The 19,499-nt window shown below is 34.9% G+C and overlaps 1 protein-coding gene across 2 annotated transcripts in view; it reads right to left on the bottom strand.

Annotated features, from left to right (window-relative positions):
* The window catches only part of tecpr2 (tectonin beta-propeller repeat containing 2), an 84,061-nt gene extending 64,567 nt beyond the window's left edge, over positions 1-19,494 (bottom strand). For both annotated transcript variants that reach the window (XM_028821495.2, XM_028821494.2), the window contains exons 1-6: positions 19,294-19,494; positions 15,074-15,319; positions 11,539-11,667; positions 10,836-10,967; positions 1,660-1,817; positions 275-587 (exon numbers count right to left, since the gene is read on the bottom strand). In XM_028821495.2, coding sequence (XP_028677328.1) covers positions 275-587; positions 1,660-1,817; positions 10,836-10,967; positions 11,539-11,667; positions 15,074-15,292 — 951 coding nt within the window. In that variant the 5' untranslated portion in view covers positions 15,293-15,319; positions 19,294-19,494. The remainder of the gene's footprint in view (positions 1-274; positions 588-1,659; positions 1,818-10,835; positions 10,968-11,538; positions 11,668-15,073; positions 15,320-19,293) is intronic.
* Positions 19,495-19,499: the final 5 nt, after the last annotated feature.

A 19,499-nucleotide genomic window follows, 5' to 3' on the forward strand; every position in this document is an offset into this window, starting at 1 on the left:
TAAAATGGCATAACTACTCCTTCATGACATGCAATAATGTTCTGGATTATATTGAGAGTCACAGAAATTTTCATTTTTAAAGATGCTGCCATATCTTTTACTAACTGTCTTTATGTACTACTGGAAAAGCTGAGTGAATGCCCAAGAGGAAAAATGCACAATAAAAACACCACATCAGTAATGATCTCCTTGCTCTGTTCTACTTTATTTCTATAAAAGAACTTAATGTAAATGTCTCTTTTTACAAACAAAAAATAAAAACAAGACTTCATACCTGATTCAGTGTGTCAATAACATAAATACTGTATTCGTTCCAACTGACAATCCACCCTTCATGTAGGAAGCATGTTATTAAACCAAGATGTCTCTCTGTGGGTCGGTAAGCTCCTGTGCTGCCTGTTCCAGTGCGCGGATACAGTTCAAACTGTTTCACTCCATTAGCAAATAGGTCTTTCAAAATATGAGTGGCCTGAACTTTTCCATTAACATCTGCCTTCCACAAGCGAAGACCAGGCCTTGCAGTATATAAACAAAGATCACTCCGTTTGCAAAGTCCAGGTTGGAAACAGCATCCAAATTTGCCATTGCTGGAATTAGAAATGAAGCATATTTATAGAAATTACATTCATAAGTATGTGGAGAAGTGTTTCCTAACCTTTGAATGGTCAGAACTGGATTTTCATAAATACTTCCCTTTACAAGGCTTCTGTTTTGCTTTCATATAGTTATCTTAACCAGCACTGAAGCACAAAGGATTAGGAGCTGAAATAGCACCAGAATAGTTACAGGTTTAGTCCCTGCCACTGGTTTACTCTACATCTCTAAGCAAGTGATTTTAGCGGTCATGGTATTTACATAAATAGGCATCTCTTTAAAATTGGACTGTGTAAGTCAAGCATTTTACACAGTGGTCAGCAAGAAATTCTCTGCTTAAAAAAGTAATCTTTTTTTCACAGTCCATAATTAATACAAAACTAAATTAATTAAAGGTAACTTACTCTGCGGCATTTCAATGAAAAAACAATGAAGACAAAGGATATCTGGCATGTGTTAAAAGAGTAAGCGGCTTCCTGCTAATCTCTGTGAGCATAAGTGCTTTGTGTTTTAATCCTAAACAGATGTGCAACACAGCTGGGGAAAATAAGGGGTCATTACTAAAGAAATAAGCAGAATTGCTGGTGGGTTCTTTAAGACTGCCAACACAGATTTAAAAAAAAAAAAAAAATCAGTTGATTACTGCAGAATTTTTTTTTTTTTTTTAACCTATTTTGGTAATTGTTACCATTGTTACTTTAGTATAAAACTGTTTACAGTTAAATAAAAAAGGCAATTTTTTTCAACTCAAGATCCTGCAGTATAACAAAGAAACACACACAAGGAAATCTTGTATATAATATATGTTTCAGTTAAACAAAAAATGAACGAAGGCATATATTTTTTAGTTGTTACAATAGATATTCAGACCTCCAGTATTTTTTGTAATCTGTTTATTTCAAGTTGCAAATGTTGTTGCATATGGGCCATCTGAGTAGATGCTGAATATTGGGGGGAGTAGGACTAGAAGCCAGTGGTCAAAGAGTGAAATGATATAAACACAATTTAAGAAACACAATTTTCTGGTTATCCAAGATAAGATAACTGCAGCATTTCATCACATACCTTTTTCTAGGTTTTGTTCCAATTTGCTGAACCACTTTCTCCTCAGTATAGAAAAGCAAACTGCGCTGGTATGTTGAAACAAGAAGCACTTTTTGATTGTACTCAAGCTGTACAATAGCAGATTGTTCCTCAAGCAACAAAATGGGATTACAGACACCCTAAAATATAAGTTACATTGGTTACAGATGTTCCATCTCCTTAAATGCCATCTAAATGTACTTATGGTACTTCTGAATTTAGTCTATCATCTTAGACACTTTCCAGGCAACAGATCATATAGACCCCTTTAAGGAAGGTATGCAAAAAATCAGAAGATTCAGTTAGCTACATCTTGCAAAAAAAGATAATGGACTGTCTTAGATGAATCTATCCATAAATAGAGTTGCATATAAAATGAAATATACATGAGGATGAAGGAGCCACCTCTAGCTTGTTGAAAAACGGTTTTCACTTAACTTTTCAAGCTTTGGATCTTAATGTGCCTTATACGATATAGCAGCAAGCTTACTATTTTAAAATATACCAGGGAAAACGTAGTCCAAAACAAATGAACAGAATGGGTAATTTTAGTCGGTGTTAATTTTCTTAGGTTGTAATAGATCAAGCAGACCTAATAACGGCCCTTTGCCATACTTACAAATCATGAGATGTAGCATTTAAATGTACTTTTAATATTTAGACACTTTGAACCCTTTCTGACTCAAAAGTCAATAATTCACTGCCATTTATGTCAACATTAAACTCCAGGAGCTGTACCTCAGAATATTCCATATTGAAACATTTTCATATCATCTTTTACATTTGATATTTTAAACTTTCAGAGCATTCACTAACATTCCTTCATTTTCATGCTGTATCTAAAACACAGTACAGCCATATATTGCAGCTGAAAAGACCTCTGCTTTTACTATGTGCATAGTGTACCTCAAAAATACTATAGAGTATACAATAAAATCTCTCTAAAAACATATACCAGAAGCAATAGTTGTAGATTTAAGCATGAGCTACTATGGATGGACAAGGTTTGAAAGAAACAAAACACACACACAAATACACACAATGTTGTGCTGCCTGAAAATCTTATTATATAAAAGGTTTGTTTAAGCTCATTAACATTTCTTCTTTGTATTTGAAATAATATACATGAACAAAGGACATGAAAATGGTTTGTTCTGATCTCACCTAGATGTCATTACCAAACACTTCAGACAACCTTACCCTTGACAACATTATATTTTAATTCTATCTTATTTCTTTTGGTTTTTCCACATTTAAATACTTCATAAAAAGGCAGCTCACATAAGGGCAGAGAAGGATCATGAGAAAGAAAGTATAGGCCTTCAAAAATCCAGTTCTGCAGCAGCAGAAGGGGTCTCAGTTTAATGTATCACACCAGGCTCTAGTCAAACTGTCAGATGTTTTTCATCACCACTCTTATTAATATTAAGCCGTTCACCTATCATCCTCATCCTTCATTTAAGCAGGACAGAATATTAATTTTATTTTATTTACAAGCTGATAGCACTACATACGGTCAAGTCAAACGTAACAAGGCAAAACAAAATTCATCCCACACCCTAAAAAAAACAGAAGCGCAAACAACAAAATGCTACTCTATAAAAGGAACAAGAAAGGAAGGGAATCCTTTGCCCACCGAAATGGAAGCTTATGCTAAACTGTTATTGATTAGACTGTGCCATATAAAGTTTTGAACAGATCCTCTAAGTGAGAAATTGATTTTTTCCAATTTCAAGTAAAATAAACATCAGTTAACCACGGACTTAAAAGTGGTGGGATGGGATTCTCCCAGTTGAGCAAGATAAGACTGTGCTATTAGTGTTGTAAAGGCAATTACAGTTCTCCACTTTTAGCCCGTCTGGGAGTACACCAAAGACAGCTGTTAACGGGTTCGGAGTGATTGTGACATTGAGGCTGTCTGATAGGCATGCACAGATTTTTGTCCAAAATGTTGTTAATTTGGTGCACAGCACAGTGAGGATGGAGCTAGATTGCAACATTTGCAGGTTGAATCTTGCCCTGGAAACATTTTGGACAATTTTAGTTGAGATAAATGCGCTCGATAAAAGATTTTAAGTTGAATGATTGAATGCTTTGCACCTGTGGAGCTAGGCTGTATTCTGTGCATTACTGCCTTCCACTCTTTTTCTGAAATATTAAGTGACAGATCCTTTCCCCCAGTGAACTCTGGGGAAGGGATTTTAAAATATTTTATGAATTGCAGAGATGCTATCTGAGTTTTCAAGACTGATCAATATTCCTTCTGGAGTAGAACAAGGTGGGAGGTGAGGAAAATTGGGCAGGCTCTGTTTAGCAAAGTTTCTAACTTGAAAGTAGTGGAAGAATTGTGTTGAGAAGTTGAATTTGAAGTGTAATTGTTCATAGGATGCGAAGACATTATCAATGTACAGGTCTATATAAAGTGTTTTAACCTGGATATTTTGAGACATTAAATAGTGTATATATTTGAGAGGGTGGAAAAAGGTGGTTGACATGTAGGGGTGCAACAGACGAAAGCTTCTTTGTCTTAAAGTGATTCCAACATTGGTTCCATATTCTGAGAGAGTGAAGGGCAATTGGATTATTGGTGTATTGATGGCAATTTTTAGTAACTCAATTATTATTACTATTATTATTTATTAACTCTATTAAGTACTGCAAGATTTTATTTCTATTGCAGACCAGGCTTGTGTATATTCATCAATTGTCGATATCCACGTCTTTATTGCTTATGTATTTGCCACCCATTAGTAAAATTTAAAGTTAGGCAGTGCCATACCCCCTTCTGCTTTAGATTGTTGTAGAGTAACATTTGGATGCGTGGATGTTTTGAATTACAAATAAAAGAAGTTATGAATCAGTCTAATTTCTTAAAAAATGATTTGTTAATGTATATGGAGATGCTTTGAAATACAAAAAGAAGCTTGGGAAGGATGGCCATCTATTCACGTCTTGTTTGCAGACAGCAAAATTTTGTTGAAAAAGAGCTTTATATTTGCTTGTGATATTTACCCCTAGATATTTAAACTGATCTACTAAGATAAATGGGAAGATGTCCAGTCTAATATTGTGTGCTAGAAAATTTGCTGGAAAAAGCACACTTTAGCAGATTTTTAAAAAGATATCTGGAATCAAATGATTTTAGGAATGCTGGCACAGAATTTTATGTGTCAGATATATACAGTACCATATAATCTGTATACAGTGATATTTTCTGTTCAAGTCTTTCTCTGACAATCCCCTTTATCTCGGATCCATTTTGAAAGTATACAGCCAATGTTTCAATGGTGATTCCAAAGAGCAAAAGTGATAAGGGTCACCCTTGTCAAGTATCATGTTCTAGTTTGAAGTAGTCTGAAACAGTGTTGTTAATACAAACTTAGGCTTCTGGACTAGTATAAAGTAGTTTGATCCATGCATAATGTTTTGGCTGAACTCAAATTTGTGCAATGTGATGATTAGGTAGTCCCATTCAACCATATCAAATGCTTTTTCTGCAGCTAAAGAAAAGATGAGTGTTAAATTTAATGGGTGCATGTATTATGTTAAACAAACATTGAAGGTTAGAAGTGTCTGCATTTAATAAAATCGATCTGGTCTTGTGATATTACTGAAGGAAGTGCTTTCTTTGTCCTTCTGGCTAGAATTTTGGAGAGTATCTTAATGTCCTTATTCAGAAGAGAGATTGGTCTGCTATGATGCACATTATAGTAAGTGCTTATTTTTCTTAGGAAAGATGGTAATTAATGCTTGGCAAAAAGTCTGAGGTAGAATTTTGTTGTCTTTAGCTTTTATAAATGTTGCTAATAGTAGTAGAGCTAACTTATTTGAAAATATTTTATAAAATTCCACTGGGTAGCAATTGGGACCGGCTGCTTTCCCACTTTGAAGTGAGTTTATAGCATCTAGTAATTATGAAAGTGTCAGAGGTTTATCAAATTCCACAGTAGCAAGAGTATTTAGCTGTGCTATCTTCAATGAATCAAGATGAAAAAAAAAGATCTAATGAACTCATTAGATTGTGTCTTATCTTCTTCAAACTACTTCAAGTAGAATATAAGGACTTGTAGTGCTATTTAAATGTGTAATTTATATATTTTTTTTATCTCCATCTGTGTTGTTAATTGCTGTTATTGCATTATGGACTTCCTGCCTATGGATTTGTTGGGCTAAGACCTTATTGGCCTTCACTCCATGTGCATAATAATGATGTCACAATTTAAAGAGAAGCTGTTCCATTTCTTTAGTGGTCAAGAGGTTAAATTGTGACTGTAAAACCTGTCTTTTCCTATAAAGTGCCTAATTTGGAGACCTGGCATATTCTAGATCTATTTTGGTAATTTCGCCGATTAACGGAGACACCTTTTTGGTTTCCAATTTATTTTTGTGAGAAAGATATGAAATAATCTCTCAACTTAAAACGGTCTTCAGAGTTTCCCAGATACTTTTGAGGATGCATTTGTATAAGAAAATAATCAATTTGCTTGGATATGAATCCTATACAGTTCTCATCAGCTAATGACTGGGGGGTTAAGATGCCAGCTGTGAGATGAGCACGTAGGATGCAGTGATTTAAGCTCCGTGATCATTGGGGCATGGTCAGAAATTACAATAGTGTTGGCACTTACAAGATTTGATAGTGGGTATGCTCTTAGGTTAGGATTTAAAAACCTTCAAGGGTCTGACAAGTTATGATCCGTTACAAACTGTAATTATCTTTGCAGTATTAGATGTTGCTGCTGCTATAACTAGGAATCTATGCAGATCTGGATTTAAAACAAACACTAAATCTTTGCTCATTATACATTTTGTGAGTGTTCAGATTAGGGATAGATGCAACTACATTTTATGTGCATAGATATTAATCAGAATCATATTAGTATTAGATAAATTGCCTGTCACCATGACATATTGCCCCTCAGAATCATGTATAGCATCTATAGAGTAGATCTGTGTATTAAGATTTCCACACCCCTGGTTTTCTTTGAATAGCTGGAGTGAAAAATTTGGCCAGACCACTCTCTTTGCAACTGAAACTGGTCCTTGCTTAATAAGCAAGTCTCCAGTAAAATACTATCTTGGCATTTAGGCTTGTTAAGTGCAAGAGTACTTTCTCTTTAATTCATGATTGAGACCCTTGACATTCTAGCTCAAAAAGTTCATTATTTGGTCATAGAAATATTACTTCTGAACTTTTGTTGACATTTTGTAGTATTAGGTTAAAGTAGTATATTGTTACATATGATATGTTATTATTGCCAAGTGATAAAGTGTTTTGTTATGTCGGCACGAATGGCTATTGGGGTATAAGGGATAAAAAAAAAAAAGAAATAGCATTGCTTTCTTTCTACCTCCACCCCAAACCCATAGTGCCTCTGCAGGTGATGAGAACAACACTTTGCAAAGTCCTGGTCCTCTGACATGCCAAGGGGCAGAGGACGTCTAGATGAAACGAAACCCCCAGCAACGGTGTAGAGAAGTTTAAAACTAAGATATCTTGTGAAGATACAGTCTAAATACAATAAACTAAGGATATGATCTTAAAACAGTCTATATATAATAAATCAAGGGTGTGATGTTAAAAAAAAAAAAAAAAAACAACAACTGTCAAACAATGTAAAAAGCTGGTTACTTCATTAAAGTTTAACAAAAAACTCGATAGCTGGTTATGTTGTGGTAGCCAAACTGTGCATATAATTAATGGAAGACATTTCAGTATGATGACTGAAGTTTAAACAAACTGTTAATAGCCGTTTACTATTTGGTAACCAATTAGCCAAGATGTAGCAATAAGTAGCCAAAATGTGCACCTGGGAAAAACCTGGGAATGGAATGGCTGAAAGGGAAATAAAATATGAATATTAATACAGTATACAGAATGGAATATGATTTGAAACTGAATGTCTTGATGGTGGTGTTAGTAGAATACAGTAGTAAAAGTAATGTACAGTTTGAATGCTGTACATGTGCAAAAAAGGCAAATAATTTAGCAGTCACTATAGTTGTGCAATCTATTGGCTGGTGCCATTACCATCCCTTCAAGGATTTTTCTGCCGACGCACATATCTTCAATGCAGGTGAATATCTAAGTCTTATGCATTTTTGCGTGTTTTAATGTGGACAAAGATATTTTTGTAAACAATAATAAAACGCTAGTGTGGATGAAGATTATTGTGATTTAAAAGCACTATTTTTAAATGAAAACACAGTAGTGTGGATATTCATTCAAGTCATATACCTGTATAGCCTTCTTACAGAAAACACATTTAAATATTAATAATCAAATTAGGATGAAGAAAGGATAGGAAGGATATTTTATTAAATTATTGCAACAAAACTAGAGATGCAGAAATGTTGACTCATGAAGGAATTTTTTAGCCTTTGTTGGAGTTCTGAGTCAGAAACTATATCATTTAAGAATGGAAATTAAATGAAACTGCACTAATTCAGGCTAATATACAAACATCTTACTGAGATTATAATGATGTCTTTTTCAGTTCATTTCAAACAAAACCTTGTTTAAAAAAATAAAAAGGACACAATTGCAACTTAGTTCTCAAGGAACACACAGACCAGGGATATATATATATACAGTGGTGTGAAAAACTATTTGCCCCCTTCCTGATTTCTTATTCTTTTGCATGTTTGTCACACAAAATGTTTCTGATCATCAAACACATTTAACCATTAGTCAAATATAACACAAGTAAACACAAAATGCAGTTTGTAAATGGTGGTTTTTATTATTTAGGGAGAAAAAAAAAATCCAAACCTACATGGCCCTGTGTGAAAAAGTAATTGCCCCCTGAACCTAATAACTGGTTGGGCCACCCTTAGCAGCAATAACTGCAATCAAGCGTTTGCGATAACTTGCAATGAGTCTATGACAGCGCTCTGGAGGAATTTTGGCCCACTCATCTTTGCAAAATTGTTGTAATTCAGCTTTATTCGAGGGTTTTCTAGCATGAACCGCCTTTTTAAGGTCATGCCATAGCATCTCAATTGGATTCAGGTCAGGACTTTGACTAGGCCACTCCAAAGTCTTCATTTTGTTTTTCTTCAGCCATTAAGAGGTGGATTTGCTGGTGTGTTTTGGGTCATTGTTCTGTTGCAGCACCCAAGATCGCTTCAGCTTGAGTTGACGAACAGATGGCCGGACATTCTCCTTCAGGATTTTTTGGTAGACAGTAGAATTCATGGTTCCATCTATCACAGCAAGCCTTCCAGGTCCTGAAGCAGCAAAACAACCCCAGACCATCACACTACCACCACCATATTTTACTGTTGGTATGATGTTCTTTTTCTGAAATGCTGTGTTCCTTTTACGCCAGATGTAACGGGACATTTGCCTTCCAAAAAGTTCAACTTTTGTCTCATCAGTCCACAAGGTATTTTCCCAAAAGTCTTGGCAATCATTGAGATGTTTCTTAGCAAAATTGAGACGAGCCCTAATGTTCTTTTTGCTTTACAGTGGTTTGCGTCTTGGAAATCTGCCATGCAGGCCGTTTTTGCCCAGTCTCTTTCTTATGGTGGAGTTGTGAACACTGACCTTAACTGAGGCAAGTGAGGCCTGCAGTTCTTTAGACGTTGTCCTGGGGTCTTTTGTGACCTCTCGGATGAGTCATCTCTGCGCTCTTGGGGTAATTTTGGTCGGCCGGCCACTCCTGGGAAGGTTCACCACTGTTCCACGTTTTTGCCATTTGTGGATAATGGCTCTCACTGTGGTTCGCTGGAGTCCCAAAGCTTTAGAAATGGCTTTATAACCTTTACCAGACTGATAGATCTCAATTACTTCTGTTCTCATTTGTTCCTGAATTTCTTTGGATCTTGGCATGATGTCTAGCTTTTGAGGTGCTTTTGGTCTACTTCTCTGTGTCAGGCAGCTCCTATTTAAGTGATTTCTTGATTGAAACAGGTGTGGCAGTAATCAGGCCTGGGGGTGGCTACGGAAATTGAACTCAGGTGTGATACACCACAGTTAGGTTATTTTTTAACAAGGGGGCAATTACTTTTTCACACAGGGCCATGTAGGTTTGGATTTTTTTTCTCCCTAAATAATAAAAACCATCATTTAAAAACTGCATTTTGTGTTTACTTGTGTTATATTTGACTAATGGTTAAATGTGTTTGATGATCAGAAACATTTTGTGTGACAAACATGCAAAAGAATAAGAAATAAGGAAGGGGGCAAATAGTTTTTCACACCACTGTATATATATCTATATTATATATATATATATATATATATATTAATAATAAATATCAAAGGCACTGAGATGCACAGTGCTACCCAACTCTTAGCACGTTGTCTTGTCTTGCTCAAATGGAAAATTCCTAACCCATTTACCATAACACAATGGGAAAATGATATTGTACTACTCTGCTGTAAATAGTTATAGGAAAAATGCTCCAAATAAGATATAGTACTTTGTCTTAATGATTTATAGTTTAATGCATTAATTGCAAATAAATCCCTCAAACATTAGTATATTAAAAAGCTGCAAAAATATAACTGAATATTAAACATCACACTTAATAAAATAGAATTCACAATTTTAATAATGTGTCTTATATTGATTTTCTTGAATATGGATCTTAAGTGCATTAAAAGCTTCCCCCCCATATTGGATGCAATGCATACATCTCGTATTTCTGCTTAGGTTTGTTCTTAAATGAACAACTTCACCTATAACAGAACTCACTAATTATCTAGACCTATTTTTGCTTAAACTTTGTACTAAAAAAAGCAATGCTATTTTTCTATTAATTCATTTTTTGTGGAACTTCTGTGGGAGTATGTGACTTTACTGCTCCATTAAGTCTATCCTAACAACAACAACAACATTATAGCACAAATTAGGACAAATGACACTGAAAGCTAAAAGGCTGCATCCACATCAATGACTCCTACTAGCATGCTCATTAATAAATCATGGCTAAAATAACCAGAACACTTGGAAAGGCAGAATCGAATGAAGTAAATCTTAAAAACCAAAATAAAAAAACAAGCTATTCCCCCATGTAACATACAATAATGCTTGCTACATTCCAATAAATATTTGTCAAACCCAGGTTTATAATTTCTAGACATGCATAAATACAAGTTCCTTTAGTGTATGTGAAATTTTGACAGGAAAGGACAGTATTCATTATGGTACCTGGTCAAGGTCCAGAGAAGAATACACCACTTTGCCTTTGTCATCCCCAGAAAAGAGTTTCATTCCATTTGCACTCCAAGCAAGTGAAGTCACTGTGCTTTTGTGAATGCCAACCACATCAAAACGGCGCAACTATAAAAAAGAAAAAAAAAAATCAACAGAATATTTTTTCATCTTTCACTTAAGTTAAAAGTGCAAAAAAAAAAAAAAAAACACCAAAAGGAAATACGGCCAAATCAGTGTAATTAGAAAAAGTAAAATAAACTATATTTTGATATTTCCAAATTATAAGTCTTATTAATTAATCTAACACTTCTACTGCAACAAATTTATAATAGTCTCAAAAGTAGGTTTAAACATATATCTAATAAACAAATTGAGACAGTAATGTGCCAGAGGAGTGTTTCAGATGATAAGAGTGGCAGATTATAATGATATCTCTCATAAATATTAAATGGTCTTGAAGATTTAATTGGTTTAAGACATGGAATCTAAAGCTAGCTAGAACTTTAAAGACTGTAAAGCGCACATCCCAAATGTAATCCAGGGAATCATCTGGAGATTAACTGAATAAAGCTCAAACTAATAGTAAACAACTACAGTACATTACTGTATGAAGAGAGCAGAGTGAAAGAGTACATAAATAAGGCTTAATTTTCTGAGAAAGAGGCCAAAGAAAAAAAAAAAAAGAAATAAAACATACCTGCTTATTTCTTCCTGGTAAAGGTGAGACAAGCTGGAATAGAATCACTCTTCCAGACACTGTTCCTACAGCAACAAGGTCATCAAAACAGCTCAGTAATTTTACAGAGGAAATAGACTCTGACTTGCCCTTAAAATAGAAGATAACAAACAGCATGTGAAAAATAGAAAATGACAAGATTATTTAAGAAATCAGTTAATCTGCTGCAAGCTGCTAAGGAATTAATTGTACTGCTTATTAATGAAAGCCTCTTCAGTATACAGAAATAAAGTGAAAGATTAGAACCAGATACTGAAAAACTTTCATAATACCATGTCTAGATCTAAAGCTTCTTGTAAAAATATATTTTGTCAATATATTTCAAAATAAACTGATTTTTTCTGTTGACTTCTAGAAAAATGAAAATATTACAACCTTGTGAAAAATAATTACAAATGTAATCTAATCATATATAAATTATTTATAGTGGGGCAATCATCTCTAATGGTGCCCCAAGGTTACTGAAGTTGCACTGCCAACAACATTCTTCTGGGAGAACAAAAGGTCATGCTCCGAAATGTAATTTATATTTTGAAGACTGTTATATAGTTCACAAAGGAATCAAAAATATTTTGAAAATTGTATCCACTTCTCAAATTAAAAATTTTCAATATTATTTTTACCTTTTAGACATTATGGACTTTAAAGTGGCTAGAGACTCAAAAGAGCATAAAATGATGAGAATGCTTTTTTTACTTAGTTAGCAGGATTTAAATGTTTCTATCATTGTGCTATCACTTTTTGCTGTGATACAGTAATTCCCAACCCCCTTTCAAAATGTGTACCTTTCGCTGTATGAAACTCTGAAAATAATGACAAATTAAATCAAGTTTATTAATTTTTTATTATTTACATGCACAAATTCATTAGTGCAGTAAAAATATAATTCTGAAACATTCTGCAAATGAATTAATGTTACAACAGTTGATAGATAGATAGATAGATAGACAGACAGACAGACAGACAGACAGACTTTATTAATCCCATAGCATTTGTAACTTGCCCAGGTATGACCAATTGCTTTGCAGTCTATACAACAAACAAGTTGACTCCACTATGACTACCTATGGCAAGTTTTCTTAGTTCAGAATAAATGCAGCAGTTTGTAGTTGATCCCACTGCCTAGAAATGCATTTCACAGCAAAGATTCCATTATGGGCAGAAAGGTGCATTCCTAAGAATGTCAAGATAAATTTGTGAAAAAAGGCAAATACCAGGAGATGGATAATTAAAAAAAAATTCAAATGTTAAAGTATCCCATGAAGAAAAGCCAAAACCTGCAAGCATTAAGAAGTGAAAAGCATATGACACCACCTAGACTTTGCACAGATCAGACCAGTCGCCCAAATTGGATAGCCCAGCAAGAATCAGTTTGCCATAAAGTCCAGTAGATCCTTAAAAGATGCAATCAGTTTCTTAATAGTTTCCCTGAACAAAGACTGGTCATTGTTTGAATGAGACAACAAATGCAATACAAACTTGATCTGCATGGGATGGTCTTAAGAAGCCACAGCATAAAAAAAGGCAACATTATAGTATGTCTTGTTTATAGATTGCCAGTAAAAGCACCTTAAAAGATTCTGTAATCATATGTCAAAAAAGACAGTGGCTGGATGCAACCTAAATTATTACTTTTGCTTGAAATATGGAGCAGTACGACTGTCAAAAAACAAACACATTTTACCATTCAAAGATTACTGTTCCTACAGGAGACCAGTGGTGGCAGCACCTTTATGCAAGAACGTTTCTAAACAGATGAGATTGGGACACTTGCTAGCATTAGAAGTGAATTCAAATAGGGCAAAGTACAAGCAAATGTTTGATGAAAACCTACTGTCCTCAGCCAGGAACATGAAAACGAGAAGATGACTCCTGTTTGGCAGAGAACTTTGGATCCTTGTTCTCTCGAGAGCAAACTATACAGTTAGTGAAGAACAGAAAATTTAATCTCATTGAGTGGTCTATTCAGAGGCCCAACCTAAATTGCATCCAAAAAAAAAATAAAAATCACATATATATTATGGAATAATATGAAGAGGGAAATACATCAATGGCCACCATGCAGTTTGACTGAGCCTATACAATTTTTTAAGAAGAAATTGGCAAATGGTCCTCCAAGTAGGTGTGTAAAACTGGTAGAGATGCACCCAAACAAGGGATGTGCATTCTGACTAACATTGCTACCTGAGCTTCAAAAAGGGTTGACAAATGGGTTTTCAGTTAACTGCAAAAAAAACAAAAAATATTTAGATTTTGGCAGATGTTGGAGGCAACTGCCACACCCCCATCTCCTTTTGAAATAAACACCTCAAGTGAGCATGTTTCTTTTTGTATGTCACATTTAGATATTAGAACATAAACCACAAAGATCATACCTAATATTTACACTTTCCATGGCAGTGGTATAACCTGCTCACAAAAACATACAATAAAATGAACAATAATCATAAATGTTGGTTTCAATTTTGGTCTTGAGAGTATGTAGCATAGTCCAGCTATTTCAACAAACACTGTGCCAAGTCTGTAAATAAAATTCATCATTCATTTATAATCTGGGCTGAAATTGAAGCTCTGGCGAGGTAAACCAAACAATGTGTCAAATTATACATACACATTTTTTTCTCAATATATCTGAATAATGAAATTAAATATGGCAGCCTTGTTAACTGGTGCTTCTAAAAAGAGTCTTTTGAAGATTGAAATTTGCAGCTGTTATCTATTTCTTCATATTGTTGTGCTTCCCTCTTGGTGAAAGCTTTCAAGTAAAGGCTTTCATGCTCTCACTCAACACAACTCATTAGTTCTCCAAAAAGCTCTTGCTGTGTACAAAGCTGAGGGGCAGCATGTCCTTCACAGACATTTCTTTAATAAGTTCTGATATTCTTTATTCCTATTCAAGTCAAATAACTCTTTCGAGTTGGGGTAGTGAATGCCATTATTGATGTCTGCTGTTATTCTTCTGACATTGTGTCAAGAGGTTTTTCAGGTTGCTTTAGCCTCACGTGATTTAATATTCAGCTCACTAAGCTGTTGTACAAAAAACTTTGGCATTCCAGATTTTGCCCATAACAGTGCTTCTTTCTCTGTGAAAATACTGGAGGACTTTACTTTTTTAATATGATGCTTTCTCCCTTCCTTCCTAAACATAATATGCATATAAAATACCTAAATATTGACATTTGTGAGCCTCACCAGATTATGCATGAATTTGAGAATTTGCACATCTCTAATCCAAACAGCCCCAACTCTGTAAATTAATTAATTCAGTTGTGTTCTTTGCTTTATTTCTTCATATTTGTCTCTTTTTTCACTTGAATATTGCAACATATGCTTTAAAAAACAAAACTGTAAAAGTTTGAATAAACTTTTCATTAAAACATTGGATTATAGACAGGATTTTAAATCAACCATTGGCAATATTCTTTGATTATTTATTCAGTACATATACCACTACTACAACCCCAACGCCAAAAAAAAAAAGCAGTGGAGGACTAACCTCAAGGTTGTACTTCTTCATTTGGTTTAGTCGTCTGCAGTATAAGTACAGCATACCAATGCTGCTCCCCATTGCAATGTAGTCACTGGTGGCATCCAAAGCAGTCAAATATACCACCACAGAGCGAAACCCTTTCTGTACTTTTGATGGGATTGCATTAAGCAAGTAGTACAGAGGGCAAAATTCTTTCATCGTAATAAGTGGTATGTTTTCAGCCATGATGGAAGCTGAGCAGCACACAGATTACTGCAACATAAGCAACAAATACTTAAGAAACCAAACATAATGCAAATAGACTTTACAGTAATATGAATTTTAGGCTGACCAAAGCCACTCTGTATCACTTGTTGGCAGGTAAACCCCCTCTTGAAATAATAAACAATGAAAGATTCAGGTTTTCAAAAGCACATACTACGATGAAAAAAACAGCAACGGTAATACTAGGTTAACCCATATTTGAACTATCACTTCAAAATTCATGCATAAAAGTTGATTATACATAAAAGAAAAACATTTAAAAGGATAAGCTTTGTATTTTTCAAATAAAAGTTATTTCTTCATAATTATGGCATAAAGTATATTCATTTGCCATAGGAAATTGTGTTACAAAGGTTAACGTATGTTATAAATTCTACAAAATTACCAGTCTGCTGTTGTGTTTTACAATGGAGATAATATAAACTAGGACTCAATATTTATTTTAATATATATTTATATTTTTTAATTTTATTTATAAAAAAAGGACTTAAAACTTATTGAATACATAAATTAGACTTTGCTACTTCACGGTTTAAGTAAATAGGCTTTCCACGTTTATTAGCAATGCTTGTGACAACAAGTGAACTGCAGTTAACTTAATTTATCATAAATTCATGGTATTATTTTCTCAAGGTAAGGTTAATTTTCTTTTTCGCTGGTCTGCTTGTACAGGCTGTCATGGGCGGGATTATAACAATGCCCTCTTTGCCAAATTATATTCTTCTTATATCCTACTTTTGCTTCTGCAATTCAGTTTCTTCACAGCTTATGTTCTGCAATGGCTTGTAACAACAGGCCGATGCATGCTCATAATATACAATTATTTTTACCTGAATAGTGCCCACTTTTCACCAGTTACATTCTGTGTTATTTTACGTAGCCTACAGTGTGGGATTCACAACAAACGGCAGCATAGTGAAAAGCGCATAAAGTTTTATTGTACTTCACGCACATAATAATAAACCTGAAATGAATTGAAATACTGTGTTGTAGTATTATTAAAAGCATCAAATTTCTGAAAGAACAAAGCTGGCTACATGTTGCGCATGTCCATGCATGATAAAAAAATACTCAGAAAATGAAAAGGGGCAAAGTATGCAATAGGGCAGATTGATGTGCCACATACCAATTATCAAATTTATTAAAACGTATGATAAGGCACTCTTCCTGAGCTTCAATGCTTCAAAATAGTAAATTCACCAACACTACATGATGCCACTCTATCCATTAAAACATAGGGAGAACATGCAAATTCCATGCAGACCCTGGTGCAATGAGGCAGAACTCACAGCTCTAGGATTACACTCTGCCTACAATAAAACACCTGTACTAAACCTCAATCTGATTAAAAATAATTGTATGCCTATAGCATATGTTCAGTTCTTGTCACTTAATTGCACGCTATTGCATTGTCAATCTTTTTCATCACCCTCACCTTCAAAGCACATGCATCCACTATAAAAATTACAGCAGTGGGCAATATCTTTGCGAAATGATATAAAATAAGTTACCGTATACTGAAAGAGTAATTGCAAGACTACATTTTTTAGTTATTATTATCTAGTTTGTTTTTTTATCCTTCTTAAAACATATATGCACTGCTTTGCACTAAATGTGTAATCTCAAGAAGCACATCAATACTTAACATTTTTGGCTTGAAAAATTGATCTATTTGGTAAACTTTTAAGGCCTTTTTTTATATTGGTACCCCAGTACTCATAAGTTCCAATACAAAGTGTAACAGAGGGCTAGTTTTTTTTTTTCCCCTCATTTATAAAACATGCTTCACTTTAGAACACAATGTCATGAGGCAAATTGCTACATATTATGACTGTGAAGAAATAAGTTCAACCTGAAAAATACCCAACTTATTCTCCAATTACAACTTTTCTACAGTAACAAAATCATATATAGTAACACAAATAACAATAATCAAAATAAATACAAAACAATAAACAGATAAATCATTGCAGTGATTTAAAATTAAAATGTGACAGCTATGATTTCTAATCATTTTAAATTGTCCTACAACAAAAAATGTCACAGTTTTTTTAAATGAATTATCTACACAAGGCATAGCTGAATAACATTTACCTTAAGAGATCAAAGAGTCTGCAGCTTTTTATTAGTTAACTGGACACATGCACAAAAATAAACACTGTAATTAGAATATAAGTAAAACAAATGAATAACACTGATGTTAACAATTTAATACACATATTTAAAATCTGCACTTTTGTCCCCCGCATTTCAGATGTCCGTTTTCTAATGAGGACCAAGAGTAAAACTTTCAAGACACAACAGGTTTACATTTCTTTGTTCGCTAGTTCTTCTATTCAAAGTGACTGATGAAAGTGGATTGAAAGTTTCCATATTTTTTATCATCTTGAGCACACGCAGGTTATTTGACTTCCAAAGATTTATACCCAGGAAAGTCATGCTAGCTGAATTCACAGCTTTGTCCTTTACAACCCAATATACAACCTTGCTCCTAGATAGGTACACAGTAGATATGTGGTGCTCCTTTCAGCCACACTAATGAGAAGATAACTCATTTTTTAAATAACCTACTAACCTATGTTAAAGGTGTCTTACAGTTAGTATATTTGCTTTTGTCTCCTATAAAACATTCATTTGCGTACAGATGTCACTGCTCTGTTTCTAATCTTTTCCTTTTAAGTCAGAGAACATCTTTATCAAAATTTCCAATACACCACCAAGATTCTGATGTGTAGATACTGTACAGCACAACTGAAAAAGTGTTTTATCTCTAGGCAAGAGATGTGACTTTTACCAAATAAGTGGAAACAGTGGATTTAAGCAAGAGGTTACATTGCTGCCTTTGAGCAGACGCTACAATGCTACAATGATAACCTTGAAACAATTGAGCTTTTTTGGAGTAAGCCTGACTACTTCCTTTGCCACCAGATCACACTGTCCTAAAAGGTTATTATGCTTTGTACTTATAAAAATAGGTTACACAAATAAAGCATTATACAAATTTGCATGTTTGTTATTTAAACTGGGGCGGCACGGTGGCGCAGTGGGTAGCGCTGCTGCCTCGCAGTTGGGAGATCTGGGGACCTGGGTTCGATTCCCGGGTCCTCCCTGCGTGGAGTTTGCATGTTCTCCCCGTGTCTGCATGGGTTTCCTCCGGGCGCTCCGGTTTCCTCCCACAGTCCAAAGACATGCAGGTTAGGTGGACTGGTGATTATAAATTGGCCCTAGTGTGTGCTTGGTGTGTGGGTGTGTTTGTGTGTGTCCTGCAGTGGGTTGGCACCCTGCCCAGGATTGTTTCCTGCCTTGTGCCCTGTGTTGGCTGGGATTGGCTCCAGCAGACCCCCGTGACCCTGTGTTCGGATTCAGCGGGTTGGAAAATGGATGGATGGATGTTATTTAAACTACTTCTCAAATTGAAATCTGCATGTAGCATCAAACCGTGAATATAACACAGTTGAACTCTAAGAAGAAGCTAAATAAACAAAGATTGCGTGTATACAAGGACGACACTGCGGTGCAGTGGCCTCCTCGTGTATCGAACGCCGAACATGAGTTGGACTAAGCGGATTGGAAAATGTTATGCTACATTATGCTGTGCTATGAAACCATGTAAAAGCATGCATTCAACAGACGAATGACAAAGTAACCCTGCAGTTCCACAAAAAAAAATCTGCTTAACCATAGTGCACAGACGACAGAATGGCATTTATTATTATTATTATTATTGAATAAATTAATTCCAGGACATCGTAAAGAAGGTAGTCCCCTCGGTAATGATAAGCACTGTTCCAAACATGTTGATTGGCTTCTCGGAGCATATTTAAATAAGTTTGGACGCATCGATTAACTGCATTTGCCTTTTGCAATCTACTATGCTAAACTCGGCATCAGGTTGTCACGAAAAATAATAAATAACGAGTGCTCAAAGACATGAAAATACATGGCCCAGACGACTGGCTTACCCGCAATATAAACATCTTGAGGCAGTTTAAACCGTTGTGGGGGGAAATGAACGTGCTATTCGCCGGTTTCACCGCGCCCTTTAATTTATTGCCTTCCATGTAAATACATTTCACATCACTTGCAGTCTTCTTCTTCTCGACAGTCAGCTGCTTCATGAACGTGTGCACATCAACAAGCTCTTCTAAATCCGCCTCCTCTGACAAGC

The sequence above is a fragment of the Erpetoichthys calabaricus genome, chromosome 16 (assembly GCF_900747795.2).
Source record: "Erpetoichthys calabaricus chromosome 16, fErpCal1.3, whole genome shotgun sequence".
Lineage (NCBI taxonomy): Eukaryota > Metazoa > Chordata > Cladistia > Polypteriformes > Polypteridae > Erpetoichthys > Erpetoichthys calabaricus.